At 37.9% G+C, this 18,702-nt stretch overlaps 1 protein-coding gene across 7 annotated transcripts in view; it reads left to right on the top strand.

Moving 5' to 3' along the window:
- Nucleotides 1–453: 453 nt before the first annotated feature.
- The window catches only part of TAX1BP1 (Tax1 binding protein 1), a 64,316-nt gene continuing 46,067 nt past the window's right edge, over nt 454–18,702 (top strand). For 5 of the 7 annotated variants that reach the window (XM_030008226.1, XM_030008223.1, XM_041122184.1 and 2 more), the window contains exons 1-2: nt 454–589; nt 3,585–3,768. In XM_030008226.1, coding sequence (XP_029864086.1) covers nt 3,592–3,768 — 177 coding nt within the window. In that variant the 5' untranslated portion in view covers nt 454–589; nt 3,585–3,591. Of the gene's footprint in view, nt 590–893; nt 913–1,306; nt 1,326–3,584; nt 3,769–18,702 lie in introns of those variants that run through there. The other 2 variants (XM_041122183.1, XM_041122182.1) reach the window with 2 other exon arrangements.

Below are 18,702 nucleotides of genomic sequence, written 5' to 3'. Positions count from 1 at the left end.
AGGTAATGTGCTTTCACGGAGACCCACCAGTGCACGCAGGCACGAGAACTGTGTGCAAGCATTTACTGTCACTCTCCTCTCACCCCTCTGCTTGGGAAGACCTGCAAAGGCTGCGAGATTAATGGTGGCGACTTACAAGGTGCAAGTACGCCTGTGTTTTGGAAGTGGGACCGAGGAGGAGATGATTAAATTAGGGTATGTGAGTATTGCAGAGGTGATGTTGTAATAACGAACATGAAGGGTGGTAACTGTGGTAGTGGGCAGGTGCACTTAATGGAGGTAACAGCTGCACGGCTCTACACGCAGCGCTCCTCGGGCCCTCTGGCCCCCTGAAGGCGTGTGCCACTAGGAGGGCGCGAAGGCCTGAGGGGCCTCAAGCCGAGCGGGGCGGGCCTTGCCGTCCCCCGCGGCCGGCGCCTGCTCGGGCTCCGGCCCGGGCGCCGGCTCCGGCTCCAGCCGGTTCTGGGCCGGCGGCCCGCCCCCGCGCGGGCAGGGCCGGGGCTGGAAGTGACGCGAGTGGGTGGGGCTGTGAGGCGCTGATGGCGGAGGCCCGATGTTGATGTCCCTGGTGCCCTCCGCGTCTGTCTAGGTAAGGGGGCGTCCCGGGCCTGGCTGGGGGGGGGACGGGCAGGTCTGACACCCTCTTTCCTGTCGGCCTCCGGCACCCACGGGGGCGGGCGGGGCCGTTAGGCCGCGGGCCTCCGTCCTGCGCCACCGGGACGCCGCCCCCCCCCTTCCCCCAGCTGTCTGGGGCCGGTCGTAGTCGGGAGGGGAGAAAGGGGGGAGCGGCGGCCGTTGCGGGGGGAGCGGGGCCCGTGCGGGCGTGCTGTGGGAGGCGGCGGGGCTCCCCTCCCCGCCGCGGCGGCGAGCGCGTTGCGGAGGGCCGGAGCAAAGGTGATCCGCGGCGGGCAGGTGAGGCCGCGCCGGCCGCTGACGGGGTAGGGGGGGCAGGGAAGGGGTGAGAGGCGGCAAGCCGCAGGCCGGCCCCGCGGAGCGGGGGAAGGCAGGGCAGGCAGGGTCCGGGGGTGTCAGGTGCGCCCCGTCCTGCCGGGACCGCAGCTGGAGGACTCTGGTAGGAGCTGGCTGGGGCGGTGCGGCTCGTCCTGCTTTTGTTTTTCCTGCCTGACGAGCTTTTCCTCCTTCCGTCCTTTTCGGTGCGTAAAACCGAACACGTCGTTCAGCCTCCCAGAGGGAATCGCTTGTCATGTCAGTAATGAAGCCTAAGCGTAGCTCTTCCGCCTTCTCCTCCTCCTCTCCTATTTCCCAACCGGTAGCTGTGAGCTAAGTAAGCAAGCACCCAGCATCCCCTAAACTATCCTTGAACTGTAAGTAGATCTCAGCTTCACCTAAGCTCCGGGGATTTTCCTGCTGGGGAACAGTAATCCCGGATGATTCTGCTGGTCTGTACAAATTCAGATTTGTGAATAGTTCTGCTTTGAGCTTGGAAACCAGCATCCCTTTACTGGTTTCACTAAGGCTAGTACTCAGCTGTGGTAGCTGGCAACCAGTGTGCAGAAATGAATGTTTGGGGGTTTTTATTGGTGTGGGGTTTTTTTGTGTGTGTTTTTTGTTTTTTTTTTTTTTTTTTTTTTTTTTGTCATATGTGCTTAGAATAAGCTACCCAATTTTTAAAGCAGACTTATTTAAAAAAAGTTGAGTTCTTTTGTTATTAATACTCTGTTTGGTCTTTTTGTACTTATCATGGGTAATGAAAACTGAAACAGTCTGTTTCATGTCAATATTATTTGGCTTCAGGTACTTCTAAATTACTAAAAAGGAATGAATTTTGCGCCACTCGAAAAAAATTAAGGCTATTCTATTTCTGTTAGAATTGTAGAAACTGCTGCTTCATACCATTTATAGTTCAGAGTTGATTTGAGAACTATGTTAAATGTAATCCTCTGTTTTGAGAGGTGTGGGAGTTTTCAGGGTTTTACTATGCTGTAAAATTTCCTATGCTCTTCTGGACTCTGAAGCTAGATAACAGATAGGATTTATGTGTACCCTATTGTGACTCAAAAGTTGTCTTTTGATCTTTACTCAGTTTCTTGCTTGTAGAAGTTCTTGTTTTTGTCCATCATATCTGTTAATCTTTGCAAGCTTGGCATTTTATCGTATTAATTGTGTTGTTCAGGGTACAAAACTGCTTTTTATTTAACATCTGATACATAAAAATAATGTCATGGCTTCCTATGTGTACTTTATGTGTTACACTAAATTGGGCAGTAGTAAGCTTAAGCCTAAAAAGCCTGTTTGCCTTTTCCTTGTTGTGAATGGTGAATACCTGTTTACTTCAGAGTGCGTTTTATTTCAGAAAACATGAGCTCTTTGCTACTTACTTTTTAACTGGTGAAGAGAAATTTTAAAAGGCTGTGGCAAATACACAGCCAGCCTTTAATCTTTGAACTTCCTGAGCCTTGCAGTGGCCCATCCCTTTTTGGGATTGGTTTCCACATGTATCTTCAGTAAAAGTAATATATTACGTCACACACTTGGCAGTTACCTCATTCAAGGTGTGAATTTGCTTGGTCAGTATAAAATTACTTTTAATAGCAATTGCAAGAATAGGATGGCTCATTTTTCTAGAAATGTGTTAGATATTTAAGGCCCCAATCCTTCTAATGTCAAATGTTTTGACAAACCTGTGACAGTATGTTGAAATCAAACACTTGAAACTTCTCAGTTGCCCATCTTATATTTTTGGCAGATATTGCCAAATCTGAGGAAGGGACGTTCTTCTTCTGCTTGTGAAGCATCTTGCATTGCTGTAATTTTTAGCACTATGTATCCTGAATGAGGTGGTGAATGGAAAGCATGTTTAAAAGCTTTTGCAGTCCAACTGATTAGTGTTAATCCATCAAACTGCATGCCTACCGAAATGTTCCCGCTATCATTGAAGTCCATTGTTTATGGTAATGAAGCTAAACATGCAGGGCTGGGAGCATATGTGTTACAGTGAGAACAGTAAAAGATGCCCACAGACTGCTAAACAGAGGCAAGAGAACTCTTGAAGAAGAAGAAGAAAAAAAACCCAAACAAACCCCTTCTGTTTAGATAAACTTTGTTTTTTAAAAATGTCTTAAAATGGAACTTTGTTGCTTTTACTGAGAGGGGAAGAAAAACTTTGTGTATAAAAATACTGTGAAAAGCACTGAGCAGTACAGATTTTGAGAAAAGTTTAAAGTAGGGAACCTATGGAGCTTTGTTTCTCCTTCCCTGCCAAATCCAGAACCATTAAGAATATTTCATTAAGTTAGAACCCTGCTTTGTTTTCACACCACTGCTTTTATTTCACACTTTCTGCTGCTGTATCTGAGATAAAATAGTGGGGGCATTCAGCTAAGCAATCCTTTCTCTCCATCTTGATGTCATCACTGAAATGACTGCCCTTTTATTCTGAGAGGTGATTGTTTAGGAGTGATGCTGAGGCAGTGCACTTTGGTGGACCTAGCCTATAGCCATCTGTTTTTGGAACAGAGGGACTAATTGTTAGGTTTCTCTGTCTTGTATATTTCAAATAGATGAATTTTTCTAACTTATTTTTCCACTATATTGAAGTAGCAACTTCTACAATTTTGTTACAGATCAATCATGTCATCCTTTCAAGAAGTTCTGTCTTCAGCTAACACTTTGCAGACTTCCAATTTTGCACATGTGATTTTTCAAAATGTGGCAAAAAGTTATCTTCCGAACACACATCTTGAATGTCACTACACTCTGACCCAGTTTATCCATCCTCATCAGAAAGACTGGGTTGGTATTTTCAAGGTAAGTAAAGCTTTTTCTTTTGCTATTTCTCAAATGTTTACTGTCTTCTCTCTTACCAGTTAAAAAAAAATAAAAAAAATTCCCAACAACAGTAAAAGCTCTCTTGTAAACTGAAGTGGAACATCGCTTAAGTGATGTATTGGTTCCTGCTACTAGAGCGTGAGTTTTGTAACAAAGATCAAACTGGGGATCAAAACTAGAGGAATGAGTACACTTAAAGTCTGCTGGAGTAAAGGGAAGGTGTGATGCGGTGGTGTCACGCAGAATTAAATGGAGGTGATTTGAGAAGAGATGCCTGGGCATAGAGTGATGTTGTGAACAGGGCTGTATGAAGAGTGTGAGCCAGAGTAAGTGTGAAATGTGTGTGGAAAGAACAAAACCTAAGCTGGAGATATCCTGAGCCACATCCCTGACTCATTTTTGTTGCTAGAACAGGCTGAACAGTATAGATCACCAAAATTATTTGAAACAGACCCTTGAAAAAAGGACTGAGGCCACATCTAAGTAATTTGGAGTTATTTGTAAAGGTTAATAAAATTTCATTTATGGGATTAGAAATTGATTATTTCTTACATCTGCCTCTATTTAAAACCTTGATCTATGTTTCTTTGTCAATATAACTCTAGTAGATGATGCTTAAATTCCTTACTTGAATGGTTAATAGAAGTTTTGATTCAGGCTTTAAAGAAGTGATGCTTTGGCAGTGGGAGAGAGGGGTACTGGAGGACCTTTCCCTTAGAACTGTCTGCTGTTTAAGAATGTAAATGCTTGCTTGACTTCATTGTAATCTGCAGATCACCAATGGATTGTTAGCCTTTATTCAAGATGAATTACTCCTCTGCAAAATAGACGTACTGTGCTCTGTAACAAAGCTGAAGCATTTTTAATGCTATATGCAATGATTATACAGTCACTAAATTGTGTGAGGAAGGCATTAATGTATAAACTGGCACATTTCTCTAGTGGGAAGTTTTTAAAAATATGTGTGTAGGTATCTTGATGATCTGCAAAGTTTTGACAAATAGTGTAACTGAGCACACTTGAATGTTTAGTTGATGACATTAATGAAACTAAAGAAAATCTTTATCAGAACTTTAAAGGGTGCTGTTCATATTACACGTATGCATTTTGAAATTATTTAAATGTAACTTGAGAAGCGAATGTTGTGGTTTTGTTGATCTAAATGAGGGAGGCAATCAGACAAGACCCTAAAAATACTAATTAGGAAAAAAAAAAAAAAAGTGTGAAAGAGTTTTTTGGTGACTACATGAAATGCTGCGTACAATGTATAGGTAACTTTCTGATTTCATCTTGACTTAATTTTGAAATCTATCTTGATGATAGATTTCATAAACTGTTGAGGTATGAGTTTTTATTCTGCTTTAGCAGCGGCAGGTAATACAGCTTTGGCAGTCGTTTAAGGAACATGTTGAGCTGGCATAAGGTAGTATTACTGCTGAAAGAAACATCTCCTCCTTTTACGCAGGGTGGCTTATTTCTTGTGCTTCCTCTACTCTATGTGGAACAAGCTCCTGTGTGATGAATCAAATCAGGGAATTGATTGAGGTTAAGACCAACATTTTGGGACTGGATTTTTTTAAATGGAATTCCCCAACTGAATTTCCAGTTCATCTAATTCTCATCAACACAAGGGAAGGAAGCATTATGAGACGGGGAAAAGGATGAAAATTGTTTTCTTTTCGTGACTATGTCAGTTTATACTGAATGTTATGAATATACTGTCTTAGTATGGTTATAGTACAGTGAGTTAAATGGAGCTAGCTGTCCAACTGTATCTGTGTCTACAAATATGTATGTGTATGAGTAATGTTTACGGTAAAATAAATTGTGAAAATATAGTCATCTTGGGATAGATAATAGACAGAAGTTGTACTATACTGTGATCTGAGTGTAAAATCAGTGACTTCTAGAGAACTGATTGTTCCTGGACAGTCAACAAACCACCTGGAAGTAGTTTGAAAACTGGTGAAACAGGCAGGGGTTTTATCATTTACCTTTCTAAAACGTAAGAGGAATGTGAAGGTTGTGATGTGAAGGTAAAGTGATTTTCAGCATTAAAAAAAAAAAGGCAAATCTTGACTGATAATGAGAACAGTAATTAATGGCATTCTGTATTGGCCTAGCATGCAAGGAAAGTGAGGCTTCTGTGAGAAAACTCAAAGCATCGATTCATTGACTTTATGTAGCAGGTATAGAAGTCCACCTTGTCTTTCTGAGGTGAATAAATTGCTTAGAAAACAAACCTGTTTAAGCTGGTGTAATTTAACCTTTGCCTGGAATTGCACAGATAGATACTAGTGTTGTAGTAGTGAATACTGGACAGGGGTAAAAGGCACCTAGTTTAAAAACAAATAACTCCCAGCCAAAAAAACCTAGTGGTAATTTCCGATTAGTATAGCAAATAAGTATGGAATAAGATTCCACACCCCCCCCCCCCCCAGGAACTTTGTGTTGTTTTTGTTTCTAATGTTGACTTTTGTTCCATTTTAGGGGGCAGTGGCTTCAACTGTATTGTCTTGTGTTTGCTCAACCAGTTAGCTAAGAATTTTTTTATTGAACTGAGCAAAGAACCTTTTTAAGTGAATGGTTTTCACTTAGGTTGCAAGTCCAAGTACGTTTCTTCAGCAGCAATGATGTCTTGAGTAGATATTGGTTATTTGTATCCTTATATTATCCTGTTTGTTTTGCTAGTCCAGCTGTTTGTGCAGCTGCACAGTGAAATGGATCAGGGAAGCAATCTGCCAGAAAAATACAGCTGCTCCTCCCCCAGCTTTTCCCATCTTATTTCACAACTGGTTTGGTTCTTGAGCTTGATCACTGTGTGATGCAATGGGCAACTGTGCTGGCATCACTGTGATGGAAACAAGTGGACTAGGAAGGTGTGTGGGAGAAGGGCTGTGCCTACTGTATTGGCATGGCTGCCTAATGTGGAATGACAATTGAAGCTTCTTTTTCAAATCTTTATTGAGTTCTGTTCCGAAGAGCAGCTTTTAAGGGTTTGGCTTGTCAGTTTGTTTCCTTTTTAAATGGAAATGGAACTAATGGTTCCAGAAGCAAAACCCAATTTCATATACTGACTCTTTAATTTCTAGCTTGTGAGTTTTTTAAATGTTTCCATATTATGCACTACATGTCTAATAGACTCTTTTTATTCCATGTACATTTGCATTTGTGATTGTTGTAGTTGCCATCAGTGCTGTGCAGCATACATGAAAAAGTGATGTTAGAAATGGAATCCTTGGTAGAAGCCATAAATTGCTTAGAAGAGTTTCTTTCTGTGTGTCTCATCGTGGTTATTTATTCATTTATGTATTTATTACAGAACTTCATTTTGCTTTTCATTGTATCAGTCTTTTCCACCTGGTATACATTCTTGTTCACTTGCTAGGCTTAATGCTTCTGAGTTCCCCCCCCCCCCCCCCCCCCCCCCCCCCCCCCCCCCTTACTAGGACTGTTTCCAGTTTTCTGTGTCTACTGAGTATTCCACTTACGTCACTAATTATTGGCTTCTATTTTGTACTATGAAAAGATAATGGCTTCAATGAAAGGTACCACAGCAGGTTCCTTCATGTTTGCAGTTGTTTATTTACAGATATTTTCTCAAGGATAGTTTACAAAGCAACTTAAAATAAGGAGCCAAGGCAAGATAAAGTACCGTCTCCCTCTTCTCCGTCAGAGGCATCAGAAAGGTCTTGTTGGTAGGTAGAATAGGTCTAGAACTTCAGACCTGAGCTAGGGGTTTGTGGCATACGGTGTTATGACAAAGAACTAAAATCGGCAAACAAATAGCGGTTCCTCTAAAACTTAACAGATTCTACCAGCTTCTCTGCATATGCTGTAGATGAAACATGTTGTTTGTTGTTCTCAGCATGATTTAAGTTGCTAAATGTTGAATTTTTTAATGCTGAGTGTAAGGCACTTTGTGGTGGTGGTAGTGGTTTAAAACTGTTCCTGAGAAAGTTGTTTTCTATTGTTTAGAAAAATGCAAACCCAGTGTTTATAAACTGAAAGGGTAATGTTGCATATAGGAGAATTATTTCAAATATACTAGTTTTCTTACAAACTAGGTGTATCTAAAGGCATACACTACTTTTGGGACTGGACCTTCGGCAAAAACTTGGAGGGGTGGGAAGTACAATAATGAAGATGATGCTACCCTTCACAGCAGAAGTTCTGAATATGCAGCATTTGTATTCTTTCGGCATATATTCATCCTTCTTTTTCTTCCTTGTCCCCTACAGGAGGCTTAAAACCAGGTTTTGACTCGGTCTTCGAATCTGTTGTCTTTCATTGCTGCTATTTCTTTTGGCTTTTGTGACATTCTGGAGGGTCATCTGTAATCAAGTGCCAAAAGATCTTCATCAGTTATGTCCTTGCTTGTTAACCAGAAAAAGAAAAGGCAGTTTTGCAGATAAGTACTGGTATAGTACTTTGCGTGGACATCCTGAGCCCAAGTCCCTCTTCGTACAGCTTTATGGGAACTAGAATTTGAGATCGGCTTTCCCTCTAGTGAGAGTTTCTGTGCAGAAGAACCTGGTTGTTCCTTGTGTGGAGTCAAAGGGGAGAAAGCTTATCATCCTTGATAGATTTCATAGGAGATCTGTATTCCCAGAATGATCCAAGACCAGTGTCCCCTCTTTATTCTTCTCTGCTTATCTCTGATTAATCAAAATCTGGAGAGGCCCTTAAAGTAATCCTAAACCTTTGAAAGGAGGAAAAATAATTAATATGTGCACTACATCTGGTTGCAGAAATGGCCTTTCTGGTAGGTAGTCCTAACCTCTGGATGGGGAAGTCTACATTTTGTGACTTCATTTCACAGGATAGTGAAGTAGTCGTATGGCCATGTGATTTTTTTTTTGCGTTATTAATGCATAATGTCCAGATTTGCAGAAGTACTTGAAAAAACTGATTGGCTTTTAGGAAGCAATGCTTACCCCTCTGTCTAGGGCATATGTGTGCGAATAGGACTGACAGGTGTTAAGTATACAAGGGAGGCAGGTTTACTGTACATCTCAAAGGCATAAGGAAAGAATGTTATGGGCGTAATAAAGATCCTGCTTCAAGAGAGTAGTGTTAAAGGTGTGGGTGTTTGTGGGGTTTATCATAATGCTTTCTGAGGATTTAATTTTGCTGAGGCCAGCATGCTGGAAAGACCTGCGATACCAGCAGGTAATCTTACATATGTTAAGCTAATAGTTTTGGTCTTGCTGTGTCATTAACTAACTATTCTGTCAAAACTTTTCTGTTCCTCAATTCTAGTTGGTATATTTTTGTAAGTAAGCTACATTACCATTCTTCTAGGGTGTTGATTTAAGTTATAGACATGCTTTGGTATTGAGTGCCTCAGTGTACTCCTAGAGAAGAAAAGGAAATCTTTTATTTCTTAATGTCCATATTTTTAATATCCACAACTTAAAAATGGTGATCTGATGTTGTGGTAACTTAACATACGGAAAAACTGAATAACCAGGATTGGGAAGATCTTAGTAATTTACCTGAGTGCAAGAAGTGTCTGCTTGCTCTGAGAGAGTACTCAGCATTTAGAAGCTGAGCTACTGTTTGTGCATCAGTGTAGTACCTGTATTTACATGCAACTTAATTTCTGCTTTTCAATGTACTGATTTATAGCAAACCTCAGAATTAACATGTCTGTGGTCAAAAACTTCTGTAACAGAATTTAACAGTGGATTTGATGGACACCTAAGAAATAGCTTGGTGGTTGTGTTTTATCAAGACAATATAGATATGTTTTTGTATAGTACTGTGGGTTTTTTTGTTTCCTTTGGACTACAAAGTACAACTTGTGTGAGTCATTTCAATGTCCTGATTTTGTTGTAGATTGATTTTTTTTTTTTTTTAAATTTTTTAAGATATCACTCACTCACATATGTACAGATGATGTTCTGAAGTATAGCGCAACAGGTGGATGTGTTATTGACCACAGGCATACAGAAATATTTCTGGCATGGAATCATCATTGCACAGCAGGGCATGATAGATACAGGAATGTGTAGTGGACAGTAAGTCCTGTTGTTAAAATAGTTGGGAATAGAATTACTGGAATTCAGGATGTTTTGAGAATTGCTATATCCACAAATTAGAGTGTTTCTGTTGGTTTCTGATTTACCTTCTTTGGAAAGACGGGTTGTAAATAACTGAGATAATATTTTTCTTAAAAAAAAAAACAAAGTCAGTCCATGGCAATGTTGTTTGCTGTTTCTATACTAGATAAAGAGAAGGATAATCTGGGTTTATGTGATGTTATCTTTGACAAGAAATTTTGATGTTTAATTCCAAGCGTCATTAATTTTCTAAAAATAATTTTTATGGTAAGTTTGTGTGGTCAGAGACAGAATTGTCATAATGAAGCAGTCGGTAGCTGGTAACAATTTTGAAGGAAAAGATTGTGCTAATTTATAGTTCTCATGATATGTGATAGTAAATGAATATTTCACTGAAACCCCACCTACCCTTTTTTAATACATTTTCATGCTTATCTCTTAAAGTAAACAGTAACTTTGTTACTCTTTAATCTGTAATAACATTTCCTTGGACAGTCATTTACATATGTAACAGGTTTTCTTTTAGAGAGTTCTTATTGTTTCTATATTTATTTTGATTTATACCTACTAAGAGAGGAAGTTGATCCTATGGTGTAGGCACTATGTCAATGTCATTTTGACATATTCCTCTGAACTATGGGGTAGAAATACAACAAATGAGAGATGATAGGTTAGCATCCTGATAGTACCTTGATATTACAACAAATACCATATTTTCTCAATAGCTCAAGTTAAAAGATTGCCTGTACATGTTTGTAACATTCAGCAGAGATAGACTTCTTCAGGTTTGGGCATGAGAGGACATCTTAAGATTAAAGCCTTTCATAAAGGGTCTAGAGTACCTTGCAGCTGTCTTCTACCCTAAAATGTTTCAGCTTTAGGGTTCCTGCTGAATAACAGATTTTTATCTCTGTGACTAGCAAGGTCATGTCTGAAGTGAAGTCTTAAATGGCTTGGACTGAGGTAAGTCAAAGTTGCATGTGGTATAAGGCAATCACAGACATACTAAAAAACCCAAGGTTGTAGCTTTGACTTCATTGTTTACTTTGAAATGCCTATGCCTTAATGTTACTAAAGTATACTTAATACTTTAATAAGTATTTTTCCTCATGTCCATGTTCTGAATTTTTTTGCACAGTTTGATTCTTTCAGAATTGGCATGTAGATATCCTTATTTGATAACGATGCATGTGTTCAAAAGTATATGGCCTCAGCGGCATGTCAGTGTTAGCAGTAAACTATCAGTAACTTTGTCAGGTATGAGCTTCACTGCCCCCAGATGTTTTAACTTTTTGACCTGTTAATTGGCTTAGAAAAACTCATTACCTGTAGCTGCCTGTTGTAGGCTGTTATAGGCTACAGTAGCACTAGCACTACTCTGACTTTCAATGTTACTTGAACTCAGGGTTACAGCACAAACCAAGCCTGCTGTGGAGAAATCACTTCCTAGGATACTGAGTCTAATTGCATTTTGCTTAGACACCTGTGTTTTCTGTCATTTGGGTCAAAATAACTGTTTCTTACCATGTGAAATACGTAAAGGCTGCTGACTTACTGTGGTCAGTAATAATTACAGTGTATAATGTATGTCCAAAGCCTTATCTACTGTCTGTAATTTTGCTTCTTTCAGAGGTAGTTTATTGTCTCCTTGCAGTACTTAGGGCATTTTGCCAAATTACTTTCTAAACTATATAATTTACCTCCTGAATTACAAAAACGGCATAATTTTTGTGGTTTGGGTTGTTGTGTGGCTGCTTTTTAAAAATTTTATTTCTATTTTTTTTTTAGTTGGGTCATATTGGATATTTACAATAAAGACTCATTGGTTATGCCAAAATTGGTTCAGCTAAACAAGTATTTCCTGGGTTTGCTTCTCTGGTCTGCTGATGTCAGTACATGTGTTGTATAGATAAGTAAAACACTGTTAATGCAGCAGAATGAACACTGCGGTTCTTCCTCTTAATGCAGCAGAATGAATGCTGCTGTTCTTCCAGTTGCGTAACAGCTTTCTGAGGCCAGAGAAGAAAATGCCAAGTGAGTTTCCCTTACAGTGGTGTTTCTTTAAAGCACTCTCTCTCTCAAGATTGAGTTGACTGACTTTACCAAGGCATTTTAAAAAGACAAAAATTGAAGAAAATAGAAAAACAGAAGTGTTTATTTTCCATGTTCATCTGAAAGTCAAGAAATTAAAAATGAAGTTTGAAATAATTTTTACGCTGCAAACACTGTGCAATTGTAAGGCAGAGCTTTCTTCTTAGAAAAGCTTATGTTCCTTGTGAGATGAATCAGATGAGATTTAACGGAGACAGCAAAATAAAATGGTTATTATTTTTCCTCAGTAGTATATTTGGTAACTCATTATTGGCATACAGACAGGCACACAAATTGTGTTCCTTCCCCATTCCCCCATTTATTTTTCTAGTCAGCTAATTTTCTTCTAGCTATTTTGTGGAAGTGTACTGTCGGGGAAATGTAAATACGGGAAAGCTAATCCCACTGTGTGGCATTTCAGTGAGAAAGGGGCTTGTATCTGTGGGGAAACACAGAAGAAGAAAAAACTTCCACGATGACTACATGCCTATTTATTAGTAGAAGGAAAACCTGTCTGGTATGAGTATTGCGGACAGTTGAGTTGTCCCTACTTGCCCAGCCAAATTGCCAAGTACTTGGTGTTAGACATCTTAACCTTTACCAGACTTCAACATTTCCACCATGACTACAGAGTTGGTTTATATGACTAAAAAGTAGCTTATGATGTCCTAAATTGAAATAAGCCTTCTTGCTCAAAAGTAGGAAATAGGAATATAGTGACTGGATTACTCTGTAATGACCTATTAAAGCTTTCCATTTTATGGAGGGAGAATTAAATAAAGTGAGGTTTGTTTAACATGTTGTTTGTACGTAATAACATAATCTGGATGTGATGTTTTTGTAGGAGACATGTTTAGTCATGTTTTTGGTTTGAAAACCTGGATTGAGAAGATGAAAGTAGGATTTGGTTTCTGGATTATTATTCTGTTGGTTAACATCTGGAAAGCAAGAGGGTTGGAATTTATGCACAGCTTTCTAATTTAAAAATGGATTTCTGGGTGGAGTTTGTGAGAATTAAATGTAGAGAAATGGAGAAGATAGAACGTGTTCAGTACCAGGTTAGCAGAGACTTTATTTCTAATTCTGATTATAACATGGAATTTTTTTTTTTCCTGTTGGTTTAGGGAAGTTGCATCATCTAACTCTTATGTGCTCTTTTGCCTAAGAAATAAGGGTGTTAATATTTTTTGAGTTTTTAAATCTGAGCAAAACGTTTTCAGAGTTTTCAATGAATTCCTTAAGAAGTAATGGTATCAGCACAGCCAGTCAATGCATCAGATGATGGACTTCAGAGTTCACAAGTCTTCTGTGTTGTTTGACAGGTCATTCTCCTTTTTCCCCCCTCTGAACTTCAGCAGGTTTTGTGCTGGACTACTTGTGTAATTTGTAATGTTTGTGTGCTTGAATGTGGATATTGTAATGTCTGCCATTACACGTGCCAAGTTTTTAAATGAGACTAGTAAACTCTGCCTCTTGTACTCCTCCTGGCTTACACAAAGTTTCACAGTGTGTCCCATTGAAATTTCTTATGTATTTGAGATTTCTGATGGTAAGAAAGTACTAGTGTGTGTTTGTTTCAGCTTTAGCACTTTGATTGGAACTTGGTTTTGTGTTAGTTGGCAATACTTTTTGTTTGGTATGTGTGTGTTTTTTGTTTTTTTTTAATTGGTATGTGAAGTTATTTTCATTAAAGGAATTCCAACTGAGGTTTTTTACAGCAACAAAGTCTGTAGCTGTTTTGATCCAGATGCTGTTTCACTTGAGTTGCTTCCATTTTGAGACTCTTACTCTAATTTTTTAGTACTTCTGAGTCAAATGCTTTTTCAGTTAACAGTGTCAATTAAAAAGGAAAAAGCATGTTATAAAAGTATTTGTATCTGGGTTCTTTGTATGCCTTTGTAGTTAGCATTCTAATGAGAGTGTGGCTTTTTTTTTTTTAATGTTGGTTTCGCATTTTAGTACACTAGAATATATTCTTCATTGCAAAATTGGACTGTAACTTCACATGAGGCCTAAACAGGAATTAAGTGTGGATTTCCACATGTTTTCCCTAATTTCCAGTTTTTTAACAGCTTTTAAGTTCTAATTTTTAATGTAAATAAATATGCTTGCAGCTTGAGTAGTTAGATCATAAGTTTTTAGAACTTGGTCCGTAAATGAAGGAAACAAAAAATTAAACAATGTAATTGAAGACTTGATTTTAAATATATTTTTATAATGGATATAATTTCTCTCAGTGACTACTTTTTTTCATTATTACTGAAGTTCAAATACAGAAATGAAATTTGTGAATCTTTCTTACAAGCATTTGTGTGGTGGGTTTTTTTTTTGTAATGTTTTCATGAATACAGGTGCTCACTGTTAGTCATATCGGCTGTTTTGGCAGTTGAAATGGTCAAACTCATGTTCTTACAGGCTTGAAGATTTTTCTCTGATAACAGTAAATGACTTTGCACTTTATTTGCCCTTGTTTTCTGATGCTTTGTGCTGGTGTTATTTTTAAATTTGCTTATTTTTTTGAATAGAAATAATACTGCAAAATGCTAGTAAATTAAATACTTAACCACTTATTTCCACTTTCTACTTTGGTGTAAAATTGTTAGGGTTTTGTTTGTTTGTTTTAAACTTTGAGACAACTAGAATTTGCATGATGTGAAAAAGGGAAGAATTAATAGATAAAAATTTGTGGTAAAAGTTCTATGGAGCATTTAAATAGTATTTAAATAGCATCTGCGTTTACTTTTTAACATGCATTCATGTTCCAGTACAGTATTAGAGAGAGTCTGGACACAAACTAAGGAAGCAGCCCTGCTTCCTTCTATTTTCATGCTGAGGGCTTCTAAAGATTGGAGAATTTCTCTGCTTCTACTTCTTATGTTAGAATTGGAAATTACTCTAAAGTTTGCATGTGAAATTTTTCTTCTACTCTGTTACTGTTCTGGGATTTTCCTGGAGACTCCTGCATAGATAAACTTGGAGATATGAATAATCAAAGTAGATTAGGATTGGATTTTTTTCCACAGAGTAGATTCTGTGTTCCTGCTGTTGCAGAGCAAGTGCAGTGGGGTCAAAGGAGCCCCCTCACCCCAAGAACTGGACCATCAGCTGCAAAAGGCTTTGCGAGGTGGCAGGATATCCTTTCTCTGCTACTTGAACATTGTTCTAGGAAGAAAATATTTCTGAAAATGAAAGATTAGGATTAATTTATCTGCTTTTAGTTTCACAAAACTTACCTTTGAGTTTTCAAAGTATGAAATTAAGGAATATGCTGGCTAGGGAACTCTTTTTAGTCTGTGCTCAGTTATTGCTACCTCTGAATTCTATAGCTTTCACAGAAAGTGGCATTTAAGAAACTATGGGTATGCAATAAGTAAATACATTTATTTTTTAAAATGTTCTTTCATGTTTTCTCCAGTGTACAATACTGATTGATACTATTTACCCTATGCTAACTGTATTTAACAACACCTACCTGTTGAATTATCCAATTTCTTGAATCCTGCAACCATTACCAGGAAGATACAAATTCTTATGTTTACGAGAAAAGCTTCAACTTGCCCTTTTTCAGTATGTCCCAAGCAGAATTGTATGAGCTAGTTGCTGTAATGGTCTTTTTAATTAAAAAAAAACAAACAAACAAACCAAAACCCAAAACACAACAAAGAAACAACAAAAAAGACAACAAAACCACCTTACATGGACATTTGCCTTAAATAGCAATTTTTCTCCTGTCAGTGTAGTCCAGATAAGGCCTTCACAATAAATGGGTTCTTGTGGGGGATCTGGACTCTTCTCCCACTCTGGAACCTAACCTGGAAGATAAGTCTATATTAATTGTAGCAAGTTTTGTTGCTTTGATCAGCAGTCAGAGAAACAGTCTAGCTCTTCTGATTTCTTTCATTAAAATGAATATATGAATATGAAAATATTTTCCCAAGCCAATATGCCTGATGATGATGCTGTTAATTTTGCTTCCAGAGGTACAGTGTTTTGGTTTTCATATAAAATCACTGTGGGCTTTGTGACAAGTATTTCCATCTTCCTCTTCATCATTTTCACTCTTTGTTGATTTCCTCTGTAGCTTTTACCACTAGTTTTAGTTTATCTCAATTTTTATTTCCTTTCCCTTGAGCAATCTTAAAATTTCTTTATATAGTTTTAACCCTATTTTTAGGCAACTATTGGTTTTCCTTCTGAGCTGAAAGAAATATCTTTGTCAAAGGTCGCATTTAGATCATTGCTGAGCCAGTCAATGTATGTTTATAGTGTTGTATCTGTGATAGTATAATCTGTTGCCATAGAGAAGGCTATGACTGTGTAAGAGTATTTTGTATTTCTGAACTACTGTGTACTTCATACTAGGCTTATTAAAGAGCATATTGTTGAAAGATACAAAGTATTAAAATAAAAAAACCTGTTGATAGTTTGGGTTTTTGTGGTGTGGGGTTTTTTTTTTGTTTTTTTTTTTGACGATCTAGATCCTGGACCTAAAACATCCATTACTTAATTTTGTATTTATTTTCTTCTCAGCATATCATTGCTTTGGTTTTGCTCCTTGTTTCTGTCATCTAAGAAATAATCCTTTGGAAGGTAATGATAATTATTGTTAAGTAGGAAAGGCGTTGAATAATTTTACTAAGTTAACTTGCTTTGCTGCAGAATACACAGACTTCCCCTTTTTAAATGTGTGCAACTGCGAGGAAGTAGATATTTGTTCATATTTCCTTCTCTGCGTTGTCACTTTTTGACGTCTGCAACCTGTAGCAGGGAAGACAGACCCTCATCTTCTGAAATCCTGTGCAGTGAAAAGATCTGTTGGGTAGCCCACACCCGCTGATAACTTGCGTATGCCCCATTAAGAAATAAGTGGATTCTCAGCATCGTAAGCGTGTAAGATGGAGAGCTTTGGCAGAGGAAGCAGATGATGGGTGACAGGAAATAGGGGGAATCGCTGGAGAAAATACATGTGGGGTAAACTTCCCGGGGTATTGCCCACTAGCTTGTCATGTGTCATAGTTCTCTCTTTACTAGTAGCCCATAGATTAGTCCCACTTGAAAATATGGCACCTTCTGAGAAGCAGGCCAGGAGAGTTATTTGTTGTCTACACAATTACTTTTTTGTTTCTATCGGTATGACTAAAGGTTTTAATGACCTTAAAAATATTCCTTGAGTAGATTACTGTTACAGGTAAAGTATTCATAAAAATAACTTTTGGTTTCAGAATAGATTATTAAATTTACAAATCAACATGTGGTATCTAAAAAACAATAATAAAAATGCTACAATCCCAGAGACAAACTGAATCAGAAGTTGAGTTGATCTCCTAGCGGGAGCATTTTTGGTTTTATATTCACTGGATTTTGCTCCTTCTCTCTACGTTTTCTGAAGTGTTAATTATCAGAAAGAAGGATGTTATTTTACGTGGAAAATAGGATCAGAATCAGAGTGTGTATGTTTGTTTTTTTTTTAACCAGTAGGATGAAAAGATTACTTCAATTCTGTACAGTATTTGGTCTGGATGTAATAATTCAGTTTCCCTTCTGAAATTAAAAAGAGCAAGATGGGGACTTGTCACTCATTGGGAACTACATTTAAAAACCTATCTTCTTTCTTTAGGGCAACAAGTACTGGTATATGCTTCCCTTTTCTGAGGTAAAAGCAGGTTCAGCAAACAAAGGGGTATTAACATCTGAGTTGGATATGAAGACATGGCTAATGTGAAAATTTGCAAAACATTTTTCCTGTGAACTTTTGTCAAGGAAAAATTGCTTTCACTCCCCCTTCAAGTTACTGGAAGAGCTTTACTTGTTATTTCTCAGATATTTAACAGTGTGGGAGTAACACTCTGAGGAAATGTCATTTCACTGACATCTTTAAAAGCTCTTTGATATGAGATATCATAGAAATATTCAAAATTTTGGCTAAGAATAGGCTTAAGATGTAGTAGGTGATTCCATTCTGGTGGATGCGTCAAGAGTCTGCACTGCTTTTCTCTAATGAATGTTGCCTTAAAGAAGTGACTTTAGTTAGCAAAATCAAAATTTCATCTGGTTTTGCTGCTGTTCATCCTTGTTTTTTAAGAATATAAAAAAGGCCTGATCATCTTGGACCAGTTCTTTTTTTCCAAACATTAGCTTTTCGCCACACCTTTTAATACAAAGTGAAGAAATGCAATGGACATCTATGGAATAATATATTCTTTTTTTTTTTTTAACTAATGCTAATTATTAATTTTCATACATGAAATGTATGCCTGTATACATGTATAATTGCTATTTGATTACTTTCAGTTCTGCTGTTCTCTTTGCTTATCTAAACATGTTTTCTTTTTTTTTTTTTTTTTTTAAAGCTGACAACTTAAAATCAGTTCTTAATGCTTTTAAAATACACTATTGCAATGTATCCTTTGTAAAGGAGGATTTCGTATGGAATTGAAGTTTAGAAGTCTTGTCTATTGAAGTAATAGAAATCATGATTGGTAACTTCACCGTTTTTGGTGATAGGGTTTTTTTTGTGGTTGGTTTTTGGTTTGTTTTTTTTTTTTTTTTTTTTTTTTTTCCTTCCTCTTGAAGCGTACTGTCTTACTTGATATAAATTCGTAAACAATTTGTCCCCTTTTCTCTTCTTAACTCTTCCAAGGCAGTATACCCAATTACTTATAAATCATACTACACCTAGCTTTTGGCAAGGTTTTTTGGTATTTATTTTTTTTTTAGTCAGTGGATTAAAATGGATATATTTCTTCTTCTCCTTTAC

Source organism: Aquila chrysaetos, chromosome 3 (assembly GCF_900496995.4).
Source record: "Aquila chrysaetos chrysaetos chromosome 3, bAquChr1.4, whole genome shotgun sequence".
NCBI lineage: Eukaryota > Metazoa > Chordata > Aves > Accipitriformes > Accipitridae > Aquila > Aquila chrysaetos.
Note: the sequence above shows the minus strand (reverse complement) of the source record. Positions and strands in the feature narration are given on the sequence as shown.